General features: G+C 39.8%; 1 protein-coding gene across 3 annotated transcripts in view; it reads left to right on the plus strand.

Annotated features, from left to right (window-relative positions):
• The window catches only part of nsg2 (neuronal vesicle trafficking associated 2), a 44,238-nt gene extending 19,490 nt beyond the window's left edge, over positions 1 to 24,748 (plus strand). For 2 of the 3 annotated variants that reach the window (XM_031748467.2, XM_031748459.2), the window contains exons 4-5: positions 17,655 to 17,765; positions 23,303 to 24,748. In XM_031748467.2, coding sequence (XP_031604327.1) covers positions 17,655 to 17,765; positions 23,303 to 23,497 — 306 coding nt within the window. In that variant the 3' untranslated portion in view covers positions 23,498 to 24,748. The remainder of the gene's footprint in view (positions 1 to 17,654; positions 17,766 to 23,302) is intronic. The other variant, XM_039618020.1, reaches the window with a different exon arrangement.
• The last annotated feature ends 784 nt before the right edge of the window (positions 24,749 to 25,532 follow it).

The following is a 25,532-nucleotide window of genomic DNA, read 5'->3' on the forward strand; positions in this document are numbered from 1 at the left end:
GCCGGGCACACATGCATATATGCAGAACAGAGTGCTGCACGCTGTGCAGTGCAGAGCAAACATTTCTAGATGAAAAGCTTGCACATCTCTTCCCTCTTCAAAGCTCTGCAGATTTTGTTGATGGATGAAGAGCTCAGAGTGTAAAATGCTCTCTAATCTGCCCCCCCCACCCCCACCGCCTTGTTTCTGCTTACCACTCACCATCCTGCTCCTGCTTCTTTATTTCCTCTCCTTGCCTCTTTCTGCTCGCAGCACAGATTTTGTTTTCTGGGTGGATTTAAAAAAGCTTTTATTTATTTTAGAAATTTGAAAGTGTTACTTGCCTGGACAGTGAATGAAGGATAGTCGATCTGAAAAAGTGAGTCGAGAGAATGGTTGATTCTTTAGTTACCTAAAAGAAAAAAAAGCATAAAATAAATTTCATTATTTTTTGTGTCATGAGCATTACAGCAGATACATTTAGTAATTACTTTATTTTCCCATTATGCTTTCTCCTTGTCTGTGTCATTCTTTCCATCCTCCTTTTTCTTAAACATCCATCACTTCAGAACGGGTTCATGTGACATTGATTCCCGTTTCCTCGCCTTCTTCCCTCCCTCCTACTCTTGTTCTGTCCCTCGCCGTCTGTCTTTTACCCTCCTCCCTCCCTCATTTTTCCTGTCTTCCTGATTACTCACAGTAGACATGAGCTGCAGTGTATTCCCTGTAGTTGTTTTGTTCCATGAATGAACCGAGGAGGGCACCTTTCCCACCTCATTAGCTATAATGAAGATGGACAATAAGTTTCTGAATTTCACTGCATGCCCCTGCTAGGTAGAGAAGGAAGATTAAAGTTGATACTACAGGCAGAGAAAGAGCTCATCATATTTCAGTATATCCAAGTATATTCCAAAAAATAAATCATACAAAGTACAAGTAAAGTATTGGGCCACACCTTTAATTTTAGGTGTTTTAGGTATATAAAATAATAAGCACCTAGCCAGCTTCTGTCGGTGTAATGTATAGGTGGCCCAGTATACATATTTCTCCCTATAGTAAGGAAGCCAGCTCCTGTATTGTGTTGTGGTATATTGCAATATATCTCGTGTCTTTTTTTTATCATCTAAGCAACATAAATCATCAAGTACTAATTGATGCCGTCTTAAAGGCTCCTGTGCAATCACTTTAAAGAAAGAACTTTAAAAAAGTTAAAATCCTTAGTTAATAGTGTTTTACTTTGGTTGTTGTGGATCTTTGGTCTGGCTTCCAGTTTGCCCACTTACTCCCAGAATGACTGTGGAAAATTATGACATCCAACCAGTCTGTTTAGCATATTTGTTTAAATTAGAATCCAATAATGGAAACTTTCTCAGGAAGTGATTTTGTCACAGTTCAAAAAGGACACTGAATTTTATATGCATGAGGAATGGTAGTTTATTAAAGCCTAATGTTTTAAGGCCATCTATTGTGTGAGTTATTTCTATATATTACTCTTCTTAAATGCATTTTTAAATCATTTGCACATTAGCTCCCAGTATACTAATTAGGAGTTGTACATTTTATGGTAATATACTGTCTATGGAGATTAGTAGATATATAACAGCTGATCAGACACTATTACTATGGGCTGTTGTTCTTGCCATGCTTTGCAACAAAAGCCGAATATCTGTGCAGTACTATACCTGTGTGACATCACCTAAGATAGGAGTACAGTGGATTTAAAAGTGTAGTGAAATATCTCATCTGATGCACAGTTTTAACTAAAAGTGATGAGTGACGGGATCATACAGCCTTAGACAGGGCTTCTTTTATAGCACATGACACAGTAACATGACCACATGAACAGAGATTTGAACACAGAAACAAACGCCTGCAGTCAAGAGGGTGGTTTGCGAATTTAAAAATGTATTTACAGCGTTTTGGATTTGAATTCACCTTACAACCCTTGCTCCAAAAGATTTATCATTCTCAGCCACAAGACTGTCTTATAAAATGATAGTACGAAGATCATCTCTGGCAATGTGGATTGGAAGAGGGGAAAAGATTAGTCTGGCACAGCAGGGCAGGGATTGAGAGATACAGGTGTATAGATTGATGAAGGGGAGAGTTGTGTTGTCCAGCTTGGTTTCTGGCTCGCTTGTTATTCGGAAAACATGGTGTAGTTGGCCAGCTTTTTTCCTCTTTACACACACTTCAAACCCACTCACATACATCAAGTGCTGACACACTCACACACCCAGATAAATGCCAACACAAACCCGCTCGTGCGCAAACATACACGTGCCTAGACACGGATAACACTGCGGTGCCATGACTGCCAAGCCGAACACGCTCGGTGCCAGCAGAATTTAGCAGGCCCGCGCAGGTAGCAGTGGGAGAGGCAGCTATCGTCCAGAACAATTATCCCGTTATTACCTCCATTTCGCCTTCAGATAAAAGCTTTGCTGCATTCTGCCGCCTCCACAGAAGGCCTTCACTGTTTGTCAGGTTGGAAGTAATTACTGCTGTGGTTTGAAGCCTTACATGGCCTCCTGTTCCACGTATTGCTCTTCCTTGTTTTGTACGGATGACTAATAGTGCACTGATTGTAGGGAGTATTTGCAGCCTTCTTTTGATTAAACACCCACACTCATGCACACGCGCACATTCGAACACCAAACCTTAAATGCCGGACCTTTAGTACTGTTTAAGCAAAAAAAAAAAAAAAAAAAAAAAACAAGAGGGAGGGAGGCAGGCCAGATGCTTTTTTGTTGATTAGGGAGAAATTTTCCAAAGTGCACTTAATATTGTGTAGAATCATCAAAAATATCTGCAGCACAGCTGAAGCCAGAAGTTCACATACACTTGTCATGGGCATAAATTTCTTGGTCATTTGGGGCTTTTAAGGATTTTTTTCATTATTCTGCAGCGTACACCTTTAAATGACTTTAAAAAACACGAGTCAAGTGCACAAATTTGAATTTATTTTCCATTGTCTCCAATCCACACGGAGTCAAACATACACACACACTCTCTTAAATATTTTAAGCGAATAAGTGGTGCTGAAGGTTTTACAATGTCTTAACTTCACAAGGCCTATTAACGTCTGGTTAGTGATCACGATTGATGGATTAGAACAATGGGAAAGTCCAAGGAGGTCAGTAAAGGTCTATGATGAAGAATTAAGTAATTGTCAGGTACACAGTTCCTCCCCTCACTGACACCTGAAGTAGTTAACATGACACTGAAGGGCACTTTAGGAGGAATTTAAAGAAGGTCACTGACGTCTTAAACAGTTAGAAATCTTACCTTGGCCAGCGTACACGTTAGCATTAGCAACTTAATTATTAGCACTTACCCGTTAGCCGCCTTAGCCACCTGTTATCATAAACGTAGCGGCTAGCGGACTGATCGCACATGGAATATTGAGCTGCAACGGAGCAAATTATGGGCACATGGGGAACCGGGCGGGTTGCTGGCTGTGCAGAGTCAACTACTTTTTCTACTTTTACAATAATTTATTTTTAATAATTTGTTTCTCATTTTGTTGTTGCTGCTGTTTGATGCTCCGTTTTTCTTTATTTTAGCAAAACTATACCACACATTATCCAAAGTTCATCTTTAACATTTCCTTTCCATAATGGTCTTCTGTATTAATTAAACTGTTTATTTTGTTTATTTATTAGTAGGTAATAAGCTGTTTGGCATTGGCAGAGAAGATTTGGCAAGTTTTTCATGGGTGCAATTCAAATACTCTGTTGCTCACACACATTTTCCTTACAACTGTGGCAACACTTAAGGGGAAAAAACAGGCTTTCCATAAGTATTTATTACAGAGGACCATTGTTTTAACAAACCAAACATATATTTCCTTAGTTTCTGGGCTAAGTTTATATGATACAGATGAGTCTACTCATCCTTGCTAAGTCGGGACTCTGCTGCCGGCTCCACATTTAGGCTCCAAAAACACCTCAGAATTTCAGGCTTGTTTTTTTTTTTTTTTTTTTTTTTAAACATATATATAGAGGGAGACTAGGAGTTTGCACTCTTGTCCTCCATTTGCCTCCCTACACCAACTTCCTCTTTTTTCTCCCCTTTCCATCCTTTCATAGCTAACCAACCACTGGCACCAGTGTGCTCACACTCTCATCAAACTCTATGCTGGGAAGTAATTTTCACCAGTTCTAACACTAACACACTCACACTTATAACTGTGCCAGTTCCCGCTGGCAGATTATCACAGACCTTATTATTTCAAAACTCGCTTCTGATAAAATAAGCCAGATGTGATACCTAGATCTTTAGTAGACACACATACACACACCTGAAGTACTTACACTCTGTCATTGTTAAATTATGAATTGGATCATGCTGTTGTATTCACTTTGGACCTGTAATGAATGTCTGATGGTTGTATTAGGTTAATGTGAGCTGAAAAGTCAGTTATTAGTGTAAAATAGACACAAAGAGGTAACCAAACTAACCTTTGCACAGCTGCATGGGGTGTACGTAAGTCTTCATACGCCACTGATCAGGTCAGTCTGCTGTCTCAAAGGCCTCAAAGTCGACTTGAGTATGAGTCAGTTGTCACTGCAAATACTGTAGGTCCCCTGTGTCAGCTACCATATGAGAGACTGACAAACAGGCTGGACAGACAGACCACTCCACGTCTGTAAGGCAGCAGCAATGAAAGGAAGACAGCCACGTAATGGACAGACACCGCTGCCCTGTGAGTGGTATTTACGATGATTTAGAGGTCCAGATGGCTTCCCTGGTGCTCTACTTCTAGTTTCAGTTCCCATATCAATCAGTACCTCAAGGGAAGGTATACTTCAAATGCTGTCTCCCTATCAATTTCAGCAGATATAAATATATATATACATAAATCATCTCTCTTATTTAATCAGTATACAAGGAATCAAAATTCAAAGTGCGTGTCCTTTTTTATCTTAAAGGTCAAGGCGAAGAATCAATCCAATTTGAGACTACAGAAAGCAAAAGTGAATCCTGAATCCATCCAACTTTGACCATCCTGTCTTGTTTTTATTCAAGGCTGCAGAGGCGGCTGCATTCATACTCTGTTGTTGGACATAATAACTCCGTTGTAAGGGGATGCCAAGACGAAAAAGGATGTCTGAGGCTGATCGATGGGCAACAAGTGCATGCAGTCTGACACTAATAAATCTCTTGGCATTCATATTGCGGTTTCAGCCTGACTTGTTTAAATGTTCTGTATCAGTTGGTTTGGTTTTTTAAGTCCACCACGGTACAAAAGCGGCAGGAAATCCACGAGTTCATCGCTATGAAATCTCTTCCGATTCAGTTTTAGATGTAAAATTAAGTTTCTTTAGGCTTAATTGGTTGGTTAGAGATTGCCTGTGAATGCAATTTTCATCTATCTCTTTTGTTTTGATAAATAGGAAAATGTGTCAGAGTATTATAACAAAATTTGGTTGAAAATGATTGCATTGCCCCAGGAAAAGTCCTCAGTGTTTGGCGCTGATCGAGTGGTTTAAAAGGATTTCTTTGTATGGCAAAAATGACGGCATTCTTTTAAAACCATGACTCTAAATCTGCATCTGAGTGTAAAACTTCAGATTAGTAAGTCAGATTTTTAACTGCCAGTGCAGACAGCCACTAATGGCTCAGGACTATGCAAAAGCAATTAAAGGTGAGCATCAAATACATTTTTAATGTAGCAGATTTATCCCCAAAAGAGTAATTTGATGAGGATACACAGTTGTTCCTAAAGGATTTGCTCACAACCCTGGCTTTCTCTTACCGAGACCATGTTACTTTGGTGCTTAAATTTAACCACACATTTACCATAATGCTATCAGATCAGAAAATCTTTTAAATTAGCTGCAGGAATTTGTTCGAGTTGTTATCTTTCACAAGAAATGCCAGATTTGAATGTAATCTTTACGATCAGGAATACAAGGCCTGTAAGACTCCTCCAGCGATCGCATTTCTGCTGCCTCTTGACTTCTCAGTGGCAGCTGATCAAGTTCACGGGCTGCCAATTTCTGCACATTGTGCAGCGTTAAAAACTTAAAAAAGATTAAATTGGAGAAAAAGGCAGGCTTTGATGTTTCCATGTTGGGGAGGCGAAAAAAAAATCAAGTGGAGGAAGAAAGTGAGTGGCCAGTGTGCTCCCTGTCCTCAGCCTGAGCCGTCCTCCTGGCTGCTGGTGTTCTGACAAGCTGAGCCATGGGAGCAATTAGGAGACAGACAGACTGCGGATGACTAGTCTGACCCTCCACTTTATACTTCTCTGTTGCTTCCTCTCACTTTAACATCTGTCCTCCAAATCGATCCACCTCTTACTTCCTTATGTGTTTCTCGTGGTGTTTTCAGACTACAGACACCAGTGGTATCACTCTTATTGCATCATCGCTGTAGGACACACAGGACTGGAAACTACAAGTGAGGAAGTAATTATTTGCTATTATTCTTTAGTAAAATATTTCTTAAGATAAGTTAAGCAGAGCTCCGTGTAATAACAAAATTATTATAGTATGGGAGATATATAATAAAAATACTACTGCTACTACAGCTCATAGATTTATATACTGCTACTGAAAAATTAGGGCAGTGACTTTTTACAAGAGATGTAGAGAATTCAATTTAGGTTTATTTATGCAGCACTAAATCGTAACAGCAGTCACCTTAAGGCACACTATATATCGCCAGGTAAAGACCTACAGTATTCTGGAGAAAACCCCTAAAGTCAAACTGTTATCTATGAGCAAGCATTTTGTGATGTGGGAAGGAAAAACTCCCTTTTAAAAGGAAGAAACCAGGCTCATCGATGGGAAGCCATCTGCTGTGACCGGTGTGTGGGATGAGGGGAAGGAGAAAAGAAAATAGAGAAAATAGAGATGGGACAAAACACTATGGGAGAGAGTTTCACTGTGAAGCAAAGCATTGAAAGAGAAAGTAAGCAAGTACTTTAGGATACTTACAATCTCTATAATCTCTAATAGAAGATAGAAATTGTACTTATGAAACAAGAATGGGCTAATGAGTTGTGATTGACAGCTAGTTAGCTAATCAGCATGCAGTTTCATACCACAGATAATCCGGTAGACCTAATTTTGATTCAGTGTGGCCCAAAATGTGGGTCTGAGACCATAAACTCAGCAGGAAAATGTTTACAGAGGACAAAACAGAAAGGCTCGATTAATGTTGAAGCCACTTCTGCACTGGCTTCATTTTTCCTTTCTCGGAAGCTACGTCCACATTTTATATTGTTATACTCAACAATACAAATAAAGTAATATATACTCAACTCCATTTTCGGTACTAAGAGGGGCAAAAATTGCCAAAAAAATTAAGAGGCAATATTTGCTTGCTCATACGGGGTTGTGTGATTGTTGGGGTTTGATCATAATGCTGATTATCTTTCATGCCTAGCACCACGTTACCATTTGATTTATAGCCATAGCTATTAACCACTACCTTAACCTTATCAGGCTGTTAACGCGGCTTTTGGGTAATTTAAGCGTATTTCATTTTCGTACCAGACGTGAACGACTCTACAACTTTGTGTCGTGGCTGAACGGGTCGCCCTCAATGTTTTCTGCTTCTGTTGGGGTCCCGTCAGTGCGCAGGTAAAGCATATAAATCACACCCAAAGATCTCAAATAAATGACTACAATTAAAACTGTTTGAGCTTACTGTATGAAATCCCAAACTAAATCAAAATTACTTGTATTTTTTTAAATGGGTGAACATTTTCCAAAGATAAAAAATCCCAGGACATGTGGATACATTTTACTTTCACTGTGTTACACGTACACACAAACGGGTGCATACACACACATCCGTGCGCATGCTGAACAAATGCAGGAACATAAAACGTACCCAGGAGACTGAGAGCTGGGGATACATTAGAGTAATGGACCTTGTCTTGCGAGGTAAACAGCTGTTTAGAGGTGCGCTGTGTGTTAGCAGGCAGGTCCCATCATTAATAATATCTCCTCTCCTGCAGCATCTTCATCTAGCAGAGTAGGAGCTGATTAACAAACCTAATCGAGAATTTGAGTCTCCTCAGGGATTTACTACGGATTCATGATTAGCATTTAAGTGTTTTTGTGTGTTCATATTACTGAGGATGCATTCAGATTTGTTATCATTACTGATTAGTGGCTCTTATTCCGGTGGACTGTAGACTCACATTTTAGGGAAAACAGGTTTCTGGACTTTGATTCAGTTGTTTTTTATGTTGTGGGTTTGTTTGTTTTTTTGGCCTCTTTCACCCTTTCTGCCCATTTTTATTTCTGTCTTTTCCTTTTATTCTAACCCACCTGCTATTTGATTTGGACTCTATACTCTAAGAACCTTCTCCTCCATGTAACATCTCTAACTAATACGCAGTGCATACAGGCAAAACCTTTGAAGTTTTGTCTCCATAGAGACCTCGCCTAATTGGGATGCATTATCATAATTAGCACTCATCTCCCGCTGAACATGCACTGTCACACTCGCTACTGAGCTTGTGGATTCTGAGTGAGAACATTTTGATGCTCTCTAATGACACATCTTACAGCAAACAGACGAGGAGGTGAAAAATTAACAATGACATTGTCTATAGACGCACATCGAAAAAGAATAACAGATTAGTCCTGAGAAAGGGCTTTATCATCGCTAAAGTTAGCTTGCTATAATCCTAAATGTCCCATTTAAACACCAGTCTGTAAAGACGCTGTGCTTGTCTCCATAAAAATGGGCTCTGGACACTGCTACGTTATCTTTTAGTGAGCAGAACATAAGTCTTCCAACACAGCATGAGAGCTGTTGGATCCTTTGAGATTACATCAGAAATCTTTGATTATTATGAGTGGAAATGACTAATATGCAAGTGTATCCTGTGGTTTAACATGATTAAAAGATGAAAATTTCAAACTGTGATGACTACAATCTGCATAAAGCAGTTGTTACACATGTGATGTTCTTTTCATGGGCGAGGAGGGGGGGTTAGGATTTTAAAAGACTGCTAGTCTGTGCTTGGCTTGTGTACTTTCCTTTCAGCACATAATCCGAGGGATGCAAAGCCTTCTTCATCGTGTTCCTGCAATCCGGTGCAACCGCCAACCTGGTTCAGTTAAAAAGAAAATTCAGCAACTCTTGCTGTGCTTTAATGCAGGAGGCCGCAGAGGACATTGCAAGTGGAATATGTTTGTAGCTCATTCACCCCCGGATATGCACAGTCAGATAGAGGGAGATTATATTTGTTCATACCAGACAGAATGCAGGTTTTAATCAGCGCAGTTTTTGCCATATATTTCTGTAAAACTTGAGTTTGGTGATCAAAGACTGCTGTCATGAATATACAGAATAAATAAAGTGACCTTTATTTAAAATTTGTAATAAATTCACCTCACACACAGAGAAAAACAGCAGGGTTTCTGCATGAATAATCACTCCGCAGATGTTCTAGTCATTGTTTTTGAGAAAGAGCGAACAAGTGTAACTTGTTGACCTCCCTCAAGGAATCTGGGTGCTCTGGGTAGGGGGGACTTGCTCCTCTGTGCAGGCCTCAGCTGACCTCAATTCAGGGCAAAATCTTGCGTTTTCTCAGGTTGGCATTTTAATAGTTTGTGTTTCCGTCCGAGACATGATGCACCTCGACAGTGGAGTGTTTGGGCTCTGTTGCCACACTACTGAAGCTGCGCTCGTCTCAACCGGATAACCAGTTCTCGAGAGCCCAAATCCGCCTACATGGTCTCCTTGACATCCCGCTGCCCTGTCTCAGATACTCTGCTCTGAGGTAGCGGGCTCCCCAAACAGAGCTCGCTTTGAGGCTTGCCTTTGTTGTATATACTAAAAACAAAGTGAATTTTTCACCCGAGTTTCTTTGGAGAGAAAAACAGCATGCAGGATTAGAAAGCACAATTGCAAAATCCAAGTGGAAGAAAATCCATGAAAGAAGAGCTGCTCTTCCTAAATACTGCACAACATGGCTCGACTGTACTTAGAAAAAGAGTTTTAACAAAACCTTAAAAGTAGAGTAGAAGAAGGAAAGTGAGGATTTATCCATCCATCCATCCTTTCTGTTCCACTTATCCTTATCAGGCTCGCTTGGGGGGCGGGGGCTACTGTAGCCTGTCCCACCTTCCATAGAGCAAGAGCCAGGGTACACCCTGGATACATCGCCGGTCTAATGCAGGGCGAACACTGATTGTGCCTGAGGTGCTGATAGTATTACTTTATATATGATTAAAAACACAGTATTTACCTTAAAGTTTAATAATATGACCTGAAGCCTAGACGTCCGCTCCTATTTTTTCTTTTTCAACGATTCAACGCACGAACGTAACCACATCACCTACCGTCCTTGAAGTGACAAAGTATTCCGGTAATTTTCTGTCATCATTTATCTAATGGCCGTGTCCACATTTATATCATATCATATAGTGAAAGAGTATATTTGAGTGGTGTATTTTGCATGAGGATCCAACCTGTGACCTTTCAGTTATCAGTGATAGCTTCCAACCAAATGCCTTAAAAGGTATCCGTTCACACATTTCATTAGTTTCTGCCTTACTGAACTGCCTTAAGAGGATAAGAGAATATTTAATTTAAAATTATATGTAGCTAGCTGATCCATGGCTTAAAGCATTGTGCATGTGACATATAGGTGAGGGTTTTATTCTGGATTAGACACATGTCCATCTCCACTCTTATATCTTTAGGCCGGATTGGGTTGTATTAATTATATATGATTTTTATATATGTTTTTACCTTCTTAACGTACTTCCTTATCAACAGAACATGATCAATAAACAACAAAAATTCAAACAGCCCTGAATGCCAGAACACTGTTTTTCTTTTCCACTTTGTTGCCATGAGCCAGTGTTAGTAGTCCAGTCCCAGTCGCACTTGTTCTGACCTTACTCATAAACAAAATGTTACTAACGTTCAGATGATTCTGGATTTAATCTGAAAATTCTGTAAAGATTTGCATTGTGATTTTAGCTTTGTAATAAATTTTTAGTCACCGAGGTGATAAAACTTCAAGTCCAGAAGGATTTGGACAAAGACTACCTGTACTTAAATCATATCAGTCGTGCCGCATGTGTGACAAGAACACCACATCAAATAGGAAGAGCAAGCCGAGTCTGAAAGAGGATTTCGATCTGGAAACTTTCATGGATATTTATATTTGACATTTAAGTCGTCTAATTGCTCTTTTTTTGCCTCGTCTGATTTCTTTCTAGTGACGTAGTTTCAGATTTTAACCCACGGGCTGCGTTACGATGGATAAAAACCACTGCTTAAGTTTTACAGCCAGATTTAGACTTTTAAAGGGCCCTTCTCCACATCCTTTATTTTTGGATGTTGAGTCTGATTGACATACTGGCATTTGCCGCTGACCAGTGACCTTTTTGCTTTTTAAAAAAAATTCATTTATTTTTGTAGGGGAGGCTTTCACTCTGCACTAACTCAGCCTGTCACCAACATAATTAATTTCATTAATCAACAAAATTTCCCTTGGGGCGTTTGAGATACTACAGCTAAGGTGAAACTTTTTAGCATTCGAACACTCCCCATTCGATAACGTGGCTATTTCCAATGCTTGTAGCGCCACATGCCCGTGCGAGCGCAGATTCATTCAGCTCACAACTGAACAGAAAATAATAGATGAAAATTTAAGAGATTGAGCTTCCTTTGTGCTGCTCTTGAGAAGATGTCAGAGGGGTAATAGGAAGATGAATGAAAAGCAGTTATTCATGCTTTCTTCAGCACTGTATTGATCGATGCAACAACTGATATCCCATTGCGTTTGCTGCCCTCCCGCCTGCCTCTCTGTGTGTCTGTATGTCCCTGCCACCTGCTACCAAAACAGGGAACAAGATTCTCCATCTGCCCCTGGATCTCTGTCATTCGCTGTCTGCCTTTTGCCTGCTGCTTTATTGCCTTTGTCATCTCTTTCTTTATTTCTCGCTTTGCTCCCTCTGTCACTTAGTTATCTGTTTTATCAGCGCCGTTTCTCTCTCCTGTCACACACCCACCTTTCTTTTCTCTCCTGCTCAGACGCGCACTTACATATTCTCCTCTGTTCCTCGAATGTGAGGAGGTGTCTGCTCCCCCCATATGGCCTGTCAACTTACAGCAGAGAGTGTGGGTGGTGTGTTGCATTCTAACCTAGCGCGGCGTTGGGAAAAAAAAAACAAAAAAGGAGAGAAATCATATGTCAAATGGTGGGAAAACACGCTGTGAAGAAGCACATCTATTTAGAAAACTCACTGCCTTTGAACTTGTGATGCACCGTGCAGCCATAAATAATAAAAGAGAAATGTAGTTTGTGGAAAATATCTCACTCGCAATCAATTATTTTCTACAATCCAGAGGGAGTTTGAGAAAATAAGCAGGTGCTGTGTGTGTGTGTGTTATGAAAGATGTGGTAAACAATAGGTAAACTGTAGATGTGTAATCTGCGGTCAGTGATGAGAAAGCTGGGGAGCAGAGGAACAATCCTAACGGATCTTTTATAATCTGCTTTGGTTTTTGTCTTTCTCCGAAATTCAAAACTGTCGACAGCTGCCTGTTGTAGAGAAGAATAAAAGGCAGGCAGGGAAGTACAAGATTATAGATATATAAATATAAATATCTTTAAGCCTGATTGAAAGAAAAATCACCTGCGGGCCATTTTGAGCAAAAATGCCAAACAGGTCAACAGATTGAAGGAACTATCTCGAGTGGATGGTCTTGAACTACATTCTAGTTTATTCTTTATAATAACGTTTTTACTCCTCTGCCATAAAGGCTGATGAGGTATTGTCGTCACCCAAGTTTGTGAACACAGTAACCCCAGAACGAGGCGATGAGTTTAAATCTCAGTGACTTTGTTAAGGTCAGAGGTCAAATTTTCTGAAAATCACCTATAGGATTTTAAAACAACTATCACAGGCCGTCAGTATTTTTTAAAATGTCGGTGAAATAGATTTACCAAGAAGATGATGTCGGTAGCCTTTGCTGAGTAGTTTCTGACTTTATTCATTTTATTTGATTTTGAATGAACGAATTAAATCTTTATTTAAACATATAAGTAGCAAATGCTAATAAACATAAAAAAAAGTCATCTCAAACTGGGTGATGAGCATGACATGAGTTCACTGTACTCAAATGGCCTCCACAGTCACCAGATCTCAGTCTAATCGAGCAACTTTGTGGTGGAGATTTCAATTATGAAAGTCTGTCAGGTAAGTCTACAGCAACTGTGCGTCATGTCATTAAAGACCAATATCTCTGAGGAGTGTTGCTACTGGTACTCATGAGGTGTCTGATAAAGTGTTTGGGGAGTGCAGAGAACGCACATTTAACCTGAAATAAAATTAATATAAATTCTACATATAAGTTTGCTTTTCTCAAGCTTGTTGTACTTACTTTACTCATGAGTTCTTATTTGTCTTTTCTAGTTTCATGTGAGCAAACAGTGTGAATCCACAGGAAGCCTGTGTTGCTTGTCAAATCTATTTTTAATTTTTGTTGTTGCTTTGTGTGGTTTTAAATGCAATCAGAATGTTTTTTAATCTGTCTAAATAGACAGTTTGAGTTTTTTTTTCCCTCTGCCCCACCCCCAGGGTGGATTAGGTGAAGTGATTAAAGCCCCAGCAGGCACAGTTACCTGTAGCCATCCAGCCTCTGCTCACGAAGCCAATCCTTGTTAAAGACACGCTGTTCTTTATTCAAAGCGCAACAACATGCTGCGCCTCCACCTGCATCCAAGACAAACAAGCGTTTGTCTGTTATCGGTGTTGCACAGCAAACGGGATGGCGGTTGTGTTGGTGGTGATAGTAGTGTAGTATGACACATACTGAAGTGCTAGTGACAAAACAGTCACATTGAGTATACTGAGAAGAAAATGGGATGACGCTGATGTGGGTGCCTTGCTAGAATAATTATAGTTTTGTAGTGACCGAATCAAAAAAGGCATTTCTCTGCTCTGTTGTGTTCTGGTGTAGATTTTTCTGTTTTCTGTTTGTTACGCTCAGATCAGATACATGAGTACAGTAGTGTCATCCTATAGCAGCGAAATATTACAGTAAGACAGTAAATAAAAGTTTGAAGCCATTTCATGCATGGAGGGAGTCTTCTTCCCTCAGCTGAACCTTCTACGGTTTACAGAGTTCAGACAGATTATGAATAATGGAGAAAGGTCAGGATAGATTTTTAATGGATTTGCACACCACATGGCCACAGCAGCTGCATCAACAGGGATTTTAGGGCGATCATTTCTGTCACCAAGGGTGGGGTAAGTTCCTGCTTGAGTCGTCACTCCGACAACAATTAACATCAGAGAGAGATTGAACATAAACATCAACGCTACACTCTCGGTGCAAGGGTTAATCCCGCTAATCTGTTTTATGTATGTAATATGTCACAACCTAATTTTAAAAGTGTCATTTAGTAAATAATCCGCTAAATGACTATTTGAGACAAACGGCTGCAACGCATGCATGAAGACTCTTTAAATTCCCTCCATTTTAGCAGCACACAGAAGTGCAGATCTCTTCAGACTCCATCCTTCTTTTCATGCTTCAGAGTTTTTAAGTTTTAAAGCCCACATGCATGAGCAACTCACATTGCTTTCTTCATGATATGAGGAGCTTTACAGTAATCCTTCTTCTTAATAAGCCCGTTTCATGTGCATCGCTATTCAGGACTTCAAAAAAGGGGGGTGGGGTGGGAGTCCTTCGTCAGTCACTCCACGTCTGCCGCTGCTCCCTAAAGACGAGTTAGCCATGACTTTCAGTGCGTTCTTTTAACGTATAGCAGTGCGGGAGATGTAATTTACAAAAAGTGTCAGCAACAACCGAGGCTGAGAGCCATGTCCCCCGGTTGACACCAAGTAAACAGTCACTTAGCTTGCGTGTCTCTGTCCACCCGCATAACGCTGATGGAGACTGATGATTACACCCGCGCGTAATTGCTCTGACATCTCGCTGTGACATATTGTATACAGAGCAGTAAATCGGGAATGGCTTTAACATTGGTCTAGAAATGAAAAGAGAAAATTAGATACGTTCATCCATTATGGAAGATTCCATATTTCAGCTGACTCCCTGGGATAACTCTGACTTTTAATATTAACTTTTTTCTTTCTTTTTTTTTAGGAGATACAGCTATGTTCATTCAGCTCACACTTACCTACAGCTATCCTTTGTACTCGATTTGCATAATTCTAATTAAATGCTCACTCAGAAGCACCCAATCAGGGTGTCAAGTAGAAAGTAGGAGGAAACAAATCCTTTTATATGTTAATCTACTTTACTACAACATTGTCTAGCCTGCCAGGGAAATGAATATTTCACACATCAAACTACACATTTGCATCAGCATGCAGAAATAAATGTATTGCTTCCATCATTTTCGATTAGCTCTGCTTTGGGCTGATATTTGGGCATTTTTCACACTGCATAATGTTTTTGATTCCATACAAGTGCTTGTCCAGGCTGATAACATTTCATAGGCCCTTGTTATTGAAACTGACCCAAACATTATGCTTTGTTTCATTTTTTTTCTTTTAAATTATATTTCATCGAGATCAAGAATATGCAATTTATAAGTCTCTTTTGCACACCCTGTTATTTACAGCGAAAAATGAAGGGCACTTTTCTTTCTTCTGCTTTTGGCAGTGAGCAGCTGGAAAATTTCAGAAATTAAATGGTGGGCTAATTGATTTCTCTCACTAACTCAAGTGCGCTGACAATTAGCGCAGGTTTGGTGGCGGGAAGGGTTCTGATTGATTCATGTGGATGACGCACAAACAAGACGTCCAAAAACCAATCGATAACATTTTTAACAACAGAGTGACTGCAACATATCTCCGTGGATAAAAACAAAACAAGCAAACAGAATAAAACAATACTGTTCTACTTTATAAAAATGCAATTCAGGCTGCTAGTGGCGATGTAATGGTGTGGAGGAGGTTTTCTTGGCACACTTTGGGCCCTTTAGTACCAGCTAAGCATTGTTTAACCCTGGCTCTCTTTACAGGTGCTCTTTAACTGACCGTCACTCTTTTACTGTTTGTGCTACAGATTAAATTAAAATGGTTTCAGAAAGAAGAGAAGATGAGTTTTACAGGGATTTTTGATGTATCACAGTAGCATAAAGCATTCACTAGGTTCTGCTGTCTGAACACAGACAGAAAAATCAGCTCTACCTAGATTTTACCATGTGCACTTCACATTACCGTAACTCCTCAACTATTCTGGGCTGTGGAAAACATTCAAATGGTTCCTAAAAGATTTGATTTTTAAAATAGTTTTACAGCCAAAATTACTTATAATAAGTATAAGTCCTGGGTGATACAGGGTGAAATGCCACAGCCTACCTGAGTGTTGTTGCTGACCATGTACACTCCTTTATGACCACAGTGTACCCATCTTCTGATGTCTTAAACTAACTTAGAATAGTTTCTTGAACATAGCAATAGTTCAGTGTAATCACAGTCACCAGATCTCAATCCAACAGGCCACCTTTTTGGTCAAATGCGCAATTTGTATAAGGGTTGTACAGCAACTGTGTGATTCCGTCAAGCCTGTGAGGAATGTTTCCAGCACCTTGTTGGATCCATGAAATAAGAATTCATAGATTCGTATCTTTCAGGACCAATTTAACTCCATATCCTTGTGGGCTAATTTGCTTCACATACAGTCTGAAACAACATATACAGCACATCATGCACAAACAGAACAAATCTAAATCTTCTACCCCCAACTGGGGGTGAATGGAGGAAGACAGGACAAAGACAATGAATTCAGATGATGACAAAGCTTGAAGGGATCATTATCCCCAAATCAATTTTACCTGCTTTTCCTTTTAACACCGTTTACCCATCTAAATTACCCTGTTGTGGGTTGACTGCCAAGTAAAACAAGCATGCAGCTCACTAACATTATACTGTAGTTCTGCTGTGTGGGGTCACTAATATTTACATCCTGTCATGAACACAGCCTCTCGCCGTGGGTAGATATTCGCTTTTTGCTATGCACTGATACAACTGGTGGGTGTAGTTTGGTAGAAATAGTTCCCACATGAAATTGCTCTCAACATGGATTGTGGGTTTATAAACCAAGTGCCAGTTTCATTATAACCAAGAGAGGGCAGACATTTCTACAGCAAGGTCTTCGAAGGTGGGTAATTCACACCAAAGCGATCTAGATGGATATGTAGCAGGACAGGCCAGGGATGGTATGTGGAGGCTCGCTGTCACACCTGTCACAGCTTACTGGGATGCTTGAACAGAAAAGAGCTTTGATTCAAACTGAGTTTTTTTTTTTAAAAAAGGGAGAGACCTTTTAGTGTCAAAGGTGTTGGTGCAAAATATGCATGTACTGTATCAGAGAAACACACATATATACCTGAACAAAAGTAAACAGAAAAGTGATTTACCTCGCTCACTTAATGTCTTATCTTTGCAGCATTGTCACCATGGAAACCAGGTACTTTTTAATAGTGTCACCATTTGAGTCATTCATCACATATTTCAACAGGAACACCTTGCCTTGAGGAGCTTTTGACCTCAGTCAACAACATCTTACCATTTGTCATGACTACACATACACATGTAGACACACACCGGTGCACATGCTCAATCTTTCTCGCTGTCTAACCCCAAGCCTGCCTCACGAAAACTACAATCGTCCATTATTGCTCTGACCAGTGTTTGTCCTCCCTGCAGGTGACGATTCTGATCATCCTGGCCTTGGCCTTCCTTGCCTGCATTGTGTTCCTGGTGGTTTATAAAGCCTTCACCTACGACCACGCCTGCCCAGATGGATTCATTTATAAGGTAATACCCATAAATGACCAGTGTTTCATTTTATTGCTCAACAGCACATTTATTAGGAGAGGTGTTTAACACAGTAGCTGGTTTTACTGGAATGTGGGTTGTAGATTAGCCTCTTCAGTGCTAAGCAAGCCTGCAGCACACGATAACTTATTATTATTGAGCCATTTCTTAGCATGTTTTATTAATATGTCTATCTTAATTCTTGCACCTTCATGCCTTTTGTGAATACTTGGACTATCTTCTTCCTTTTCACCAAAGCAACATATTTGAGGGTTATCAGTATGCTACAGTAGATCTTTTCCTGTCTTAGAGATTTCCAGGTAATATATCAAGTGGAAACACATCTGTCACATCTTAAATAGGATCATGTCAAGAAGAGATGAATAATCTCAATAGCACTGTGGTTTTTCACTACTTCTATAGCGCTTGTCTGAATTAATCTGGTTGGTCTCAAAAGGAGACACAGAGTCAAGTAAAAGCCCCACATAATATAATGTAAATTGGTTTATCATGCCTGTCCAGGTGCACTTCTTCAAACTGGCCATTCATTCAATATTGTTATATTTTGGATAAGCTAATATCAGGTTTTAGCCTACTACAGGTAAATGAGTCCTTGTAAAAAAAACACACAAAACAAAACAATCCCTGTATCATATTATCTAAATACTTTTGAGTTTCTGCACTAATTTCTAAACAGTTGGTAGTGTACAGAGGTGTACAAAAATCATATCATTATCCAAAATCCCTCTTGGAAACACAGCATGTTTTTTAAATCCGATTACTGGAAGTCATGCTCACAGGATGTCAAGTGGGATGTACAAAATGATCTGATGCTTAATCAATAAATCAATAAAGAGTGAGATTTGAACCATAATTTGATTAAATTTGTATTATATTGACATGTTTTTGCTGCAGTGCATTGTCATAAGAATAAACTGATCAAAATATGCAGCACGTGCTCAGTCAGAGGTACCTGAAAACTCTACCTAAGTAAGATATTGAAGTATTAGTACTTCGATACTTCCCACCTCTGTGTTCAGTTAATTAGTAAGGCACATCAGCATACCTCCAAAACTCTTCCATTGTTTAAGCAATCAGTCCAATTAATTATGCATGCACAAAGAAAAAAAATACTTGCAGTGTGCAGAGCATAGTCTTCAAGTCTTAAGCATACAGAAAATCAAACCTTTTAGTATTAAAGTGTCTCCCATCACCTCACAAACAGTCGCTTAATTTTCTTTTAGTCCACAAAGACACATCCAGATGTAAATAGTAGGTAACGCACAAATGATGAAGCTCTGCTGTGTTTTCTTCAGTAGCAGATGTCTTGCTCTAAGTGAAATTCTCACAAGGTTTCCAAAGCCTTTTTGTTTAACCACGTTCTTTGTTTGGATCCTGGTGTGTACTGCTTAAAAGCTTGTCTCCTATGGATGGTGCATTACTGAGTGTAGTCATGGGTGGATTGGGAAAGATTTAAGTAAGTAATGTTTGTTTATGTAGCACTTTTCAAGAATAAATGTTGCAAAGTGTTTCGCAATATAAACAATAATTAAAATGCTATCAATGGATAAAAGTAAATAGAAGCAATCCTGCACAGGTGGGTCATAAGCTTCTTTTTAAAGGTGTCGACAGTGTCCACAGAGCTGAAGTCGAATTAAAGCGAGTTCCACAACTTGGGAGCCACAAACTAAAAAGCGCAGTCTTAGTTTGTCCTTGACCTAGATCGAGGTACCACCAAATGCACTGATCAGCTGACCTCAGAGGCTTATTAGTTACGCATGGATGGAGAAGTTCACTAGGGGAAGCGTCTGACCATGAAGCGCTCTGAAAGTGATTACCAAAGTCTCACACTGAGCCCCAAACTTTACAGGGAGTCAGTGTAAAGACGACAGAATTGGTGTCACACGGGACCTTTACAGGACCTGGTGAGAAGCCTCACAGTAGATGGTTTGCTCAGGCAAAGGAGTAATGATATATTTAACCTCAGACCACCCAGGGTTACCAGAAGATAGTTTATATTCGATTAAATAAGTTGCTTAATCGAACTGAGACATGTGAGTATTTTTAGTTGCACATTGCTTTCTAAACACATCCTAGCTATTGCAGCCTCGGTTTATGCTCATAGGTACAAAATCTGGATGTTATTTCTTGAACCTGCTTTTCCAAATCTCTCATCAGCACAAAATCTTCTTAAACATTCAACTATCCACGAGGTATATTGATTTTAAGCCCCCCGTTATAAGAAACTGTCAGCCCTCAGCAAAGATTTTGTGGTTTATTGATGTGTGAAAGCTTTTTTTTAATGTGCAAAGATAGCCAAGTGGAGAAAGTTGATGTGCTTGTTTGAGGAGTGAGAACATAAGAATGTGTGAAGATGTTAATGCACTGTAAAACATTTTGGATCTAGCAATTGTAAGCTATGGATCCAGGTCTTTAAGGAAGAGATTTTAGTTATTTTTTGTGATGATTGTGTGGTTTATGTCGTCTTTGTGTGTTACTGTTGTTGAAATCAATATCAAGTGCTGTTCTTGAACACCAAAATGTTCAATACTCTGCGGTGTCACGCGTGTGGGTCTCATTTATCATTTTTTCCTCTTTTTTTGGTCGTTGCTGTTGTTTTTGAGCATCTGTGTAACTGAAAGATATCTCAGCGTGTGCAAAATCAATAGGCTCCAATGTCTAATCAAATTGTTTTGGAGTTGGAGCAGCTGTTGTCTGATCATATGCTCGCGTGCTCGTGCCTCTCCTGTACATATACCCCCTTCAGCTCATTTGTGCTACATCCTGAAGAAGGCATGAGCTGTGAAGAATATTTTAAGGTCCAGCTACGACATGTCAGCATAATGAGATTTTCTTTCCATTCCTTTTTTTGTTTTTCTATTGAAGTTCCTCCCCTGACAGCGGGAGAAACTGGAGCATCCGAGTATTTTTCTAAAATTTCACAATATATTTCTCTGTCATTGGCCATTCGTGTTGGCAAATATTTGCTCTGCCATATAAACCGCAGAATCCTGTCCGCTCTTCTCTAACGTCCCACCTTCTAAATCAGGAAATAGAGGTGAGCACAGTCTCCCCTGGGTGAAGAAAAAAAACTTCTGCCCTACTTTTATTCATTTCTGAGTTCATGTTAACCGAATAGGCTGATGAGGCTTATCTGTCAGGCAATAATCCATCAATGGCGTCAATGATTTTGTTATGACCGGTGTAATTTTATGCTTTTATTCTTTGACACAGAAGCCAAAAAGACACTTAATTTAGTCCTCTATCATATGTTAATAGCTTGGTTGACAATTAGATGAAAATTAGAAAAATCAGACATGCTGAATATTTTATGGTAATTACCACATTATGACTGACTCCTGATCATTACGGCTGAGGTCGTAAAAGAAAACGTTTCGCACTGATGTCCTTATGCAACAGTCTGTTTTAGGTTTTACAGTGTATGGATACAGACAGCCTCTTGTCTGCTGATTTCTACTGCCCTCTACTTATAAGTTTTACTCTACCTTGTAAGAGGTCACCTTGCAAGTCTGTGTCTCTAGACAGATGTAGTCTTTAAGGTGGAATAAATCTAGTTTGAGGCCCACAACCTCTGCAGGGGCTCTGACTGCAGTCTGCTGAGGTATTATTAGCAGTGTCACATCCACATTCACAAGGTGGAAAGGTGTCAATAGAAAGACACGCCTGCTCACACAGTGTGCCACACACAGCACAACTATGTGAGGCTTTAAACGGGTACACACTGGAGCACACTGAACTATAGATCTCATGCAGAGCTTTAGGCGTCTTTTTGTGTCTTCTGACTTTACCTCCTTATTACAACTAATATTAGAATCAGAATTAGAAGCCTTTTATTGACATTTTACAATGTATAATGAAAGCTGTAGCTGGTCAGCTACACCATCAGATAAAAGAGCAAACATACAGTTATTTACATAGAAAATGTAAAAAAGTAACTACTTAATAAATAAGGTATTGCGATGAGGTAATGTGGTAACTAAAAAATCAATAATGTGACAGAGTACACACAATTTCACTGTGACTTACCTAATAAGAGACAATATTACAGTGTGTGTTCAGTGTTCTTAACAAAAAGTATTAGAAAATGTGAGATAATTACCTTGTTCTTATTATATATTACAGTGGGTTTCTCATCCTTTCAGAAGACCCTGATTGTATTATGTCAAATGCCACCAGAAGATTTATGTTGTTGCAATATTATTAGTCTTTTTTTTTTCTGTCTCTTCTGCACACACTTAGTAAAAATAGAGAAGAATATACTTAAAAATTTGTGGGGAGAAAGTGGTGGATATTTTCTAAGGGGCTTGGAAAGAAAAGTGTCTGGATTTCTTTAAGTTGCTTGAAGACGTTTCACTTCTCATCCAAGAAGCTTCAGTTCTAAGAGCAACTGGTGAAGAGCCCCAGATTTTAAACCCAGTGGGAGTGTCCCCAAGAGGGTCAAGCCAAGGTGTGAAAACGGGTGTAGGTCACAATCAGCCGAGGTTTTGGCTGAACCCATTGAGCCCCACCCTATTATGTGATTTACTGAGGTCAATTGACCCAGGATGTGATTGGGCGTTAAGGGATCTCAAAACTGGATTTTAGATGGCAGACAGTTGGTGTCGTAAAGCACCGCCTCAGTTCAAGGAGGGTCGTTCACAGTGGACACAGATGGCTTCTTTCACTCCTCTTTTAAACCACCTGTCTTCTCTGTCCCACACCCATTTTCACACCTTGGCTAGTGTGACTAGGTAGAGGATCAATAGGGGGTCCATTACCCTCTTGGGGACACTCCTATAGGGCCTAAAATCTGGGACTCTCCACCAGTTGCCCTTAGAACTGAAGAAGCTTCTCGGATCAGAGGTGAAACGGCTTCGATTAACTTAAAGAAGTCCAGACGCTTTTCTTTCCAAGCTCCTGGGACAAAAGATACACACTCGGAGAAAGAACCAGAGTTAAAAAACTAGTTATAAGCTTTAATACAGAGGAAAGCTTTAAGTCTTGTCTTAAAAGTAGAGCTGTCTCCCAGACCCAAACTGGGAGTCGGGTCCACTTTTAGATTGGGAGGCAGAGCTGTCAGCTCATTTGGAATGTGCTATTAGGATAAGATGGGACTATGAGGTCTTTAATGGACCTGGTTATTTAAAAACTTTGCTTGTGAGCAGAAGGATTTAACGCTAATATGCTAGAAGCTAATATGTGACATCTCTGTTTCGGGTCCCTGTCAGAACTGGAGCACAAGTGATTATAGTACAGTAGCAGCACCGTACCTGCTTTTCCTTGATGTAGTGTTGTCTTTGAATATTTCTGATGTAGCCAATGCTAAGTATACAATCAGTGTAAAAACTTAATGAATGTAGTATAAACACATTTTGCCTAAAACTGTTGGGATTAACTGGATTGTAATTGAAGTTGGGATTTTAATGTTTTCCTTCAGGTTTCATTGCTTTAACTCTGTAAATGATTAAGCAGAGTTTATAATTAGCATGTTACTCTCCTGCTAAATCACACCAACCTAACTGTTGTTCCCCCCACAGCACAAGCGGTGTATCCCAGCCTCTCTTGAGGCCTACTACGCTGCCCAGGATGCCAACTCCAGGGGCCGTTTCTATACAGTGATCAGCCACTACAGCATGGCCAAGCAGACCACCTCGCACTCTGTCTCCCCCTGGCTGCCTGGAGGGTCAGGAGGGCGCGATGCCAAACCCCCGAGTGGCGGTGAGGGCCACTGAGTTAGCTGAATGGTTAAAGGATGTAAAGACACACACGCAGACATGAAGACGTACATCCAGACACAGACAACATGTCAGTGAATATTTAGACTTGTAGACAAAAGAGACAGATTCACACAAGAGTACATATATAGAGTGAAATCGTGCATGCAGACATTAAACCACACAAGCACATTTGTATTCAGATTAACTTGTCTGCTCTTTTATGTGCTCATTCTTATCGAGGGGCATCCGATCTCTTACTCTGTTGAGGTTATCATCATCTGCTGACGTACACCCACATCCACCCGCAGTCTGCTCTCTTGTTATCTTGTTTACTCCCTTTCTCAAAATGATTATTCATTGACTATCATGATTATTTATTTTTTACTGTAATCTATGGATGTTTTGTATGTGATTACCAGGTAACTCTTTGTACGAAGGCACGAGTTGACGCTGAGATTCACGCTTCTTTGTGCGATTCTCTGAAGTTTGAAGTCATTTTTCCCCCCAGTGTGTATACTGTAGTTACTGTATAGTCATTCTCAGCCCCTCTTCTTTCTGGCTTTTTTTTGTGCAGACTAGGCAACCTCAGGCATACCTGTCAAAAACTACACAGGCATATCACCCAAAATGTGTCAAAGCTTCAGCTGGTCTGTGTGAGGCCAAGGCCCGCTTCAGTTCTGACTTGACCGAACAACTTTTCCCCCCTTCATTGCTGTTTAATAGCTCATACACAAGAAGAAGAACATTTTAAATGTGATGTGCCATACATTTTAAATCCTGAGATCCCGCAGTGAGCTAAGCTGTACATAAAGAAGTGCATTCAAGCTAGTTTTGTGTGTATGCATTGTAGTAGCTTTAGGGAGATTTTCTTCTTCTCCTTTTTTAAAAAAAAATTAGTCTTACAATTCCTTTATGTGAACTACATATTGCTTCAGTTGCCAGTCTTGTAGCTTCATTAAACACAATGTTACAGATGGGAAACAAGATATTGTGCATACAACTGTCTCTTGCCAAAACTCTTTATTTGCCACTGTGTATTGTTCTGTTTATGGATGGGCTTCAGCTGCAGCCGAGTTCTCTTCCTGCACTCTTATTATTATTATTTTTTTCAATTTTGTAATGTTGGATCTGTTGTCAAGAGCGCTTTAATGAGATGTTGTGATGTTGTTAGTTGATATGTAGCGATACCTGGTGTAATTTATCCGTGTGCATCCTTGTCCCTCTTCTCTTGGTTCGAATTCAAAATAAAACAAGCTGTGACCTGTGCCGAGTGTGTCTGTCAGTCCCGCTCACTGCCGCGTCTCTTTAGCGCTCACACGGCGTCTAATGTGGGCCCGAGGCAGAGCAACGTGAAAGAGAGCGACGGCTTTTTTGCACCATGTTATGTTATTGAGATGTACATACTCGGATTCAATCCACGTTGTTAAAGTTTCCAGAGCTGTGGGGCAAATTTGTCTGCTATAATAACGAGCACCTGTGATTGACAGTAAAATAAAAGTACTAGGAAAAAATACCTGTATGAATAATAACTACTGGATATATTACATGTCTCTGTAGTCTTGTAAATGGCAGATAAGGCATTTCAGCGACATGAATAGCTGACTGTCCTAATTGGAAATGTGTATTCTAATGAATCTGTCAGCTGTTTATCACTTGTGCAGAGTGAAAATGGTCCTGAATTCAACAGCTTTTTGAGAGCAAAGAAAGCACCATAAGACGAAAAGACAGCTATGTAGGATTTAAAGCAGAATAAACAAAGAAATAATCAATTCTGTGTTTAAAATATCCTTGAAGTTTCAATACTTCAAATAGCACTGGGTTCATTTGATGATGCAAATCATGCAGGGGCCATGGTTCATTATGTAAGAGGAGAAACTTGCCATTGGACCATGTTGATGCCCAGGGAGAAAAAGGGTGATTTGTGAAGGGAAGTGGAATAAATTTAATTTATTTAGAGGAAATAAACAAGTGCCGACTGTCACTTAAATTAATTTCTCATTTTTTGTTAATAGTAAATAAAAAGTTGTGGGGTGCGGGGATATGAACTTTC

The sequence above is a fragment of the Oreochromis aureus genome, linkage group 10 (genome assembly GCF_013358895.1).
Source record: "Oreochromis aureus strain Israel breed Guangdong linkage group 10, ZZ_aureus, whole genome shotgun sequence".
NCBI lineage: Eukaryota > Metazoa > Chordata > Actinopteri > Cichliformes > Cichlidae > Oreochromis > Oreochromis aureus.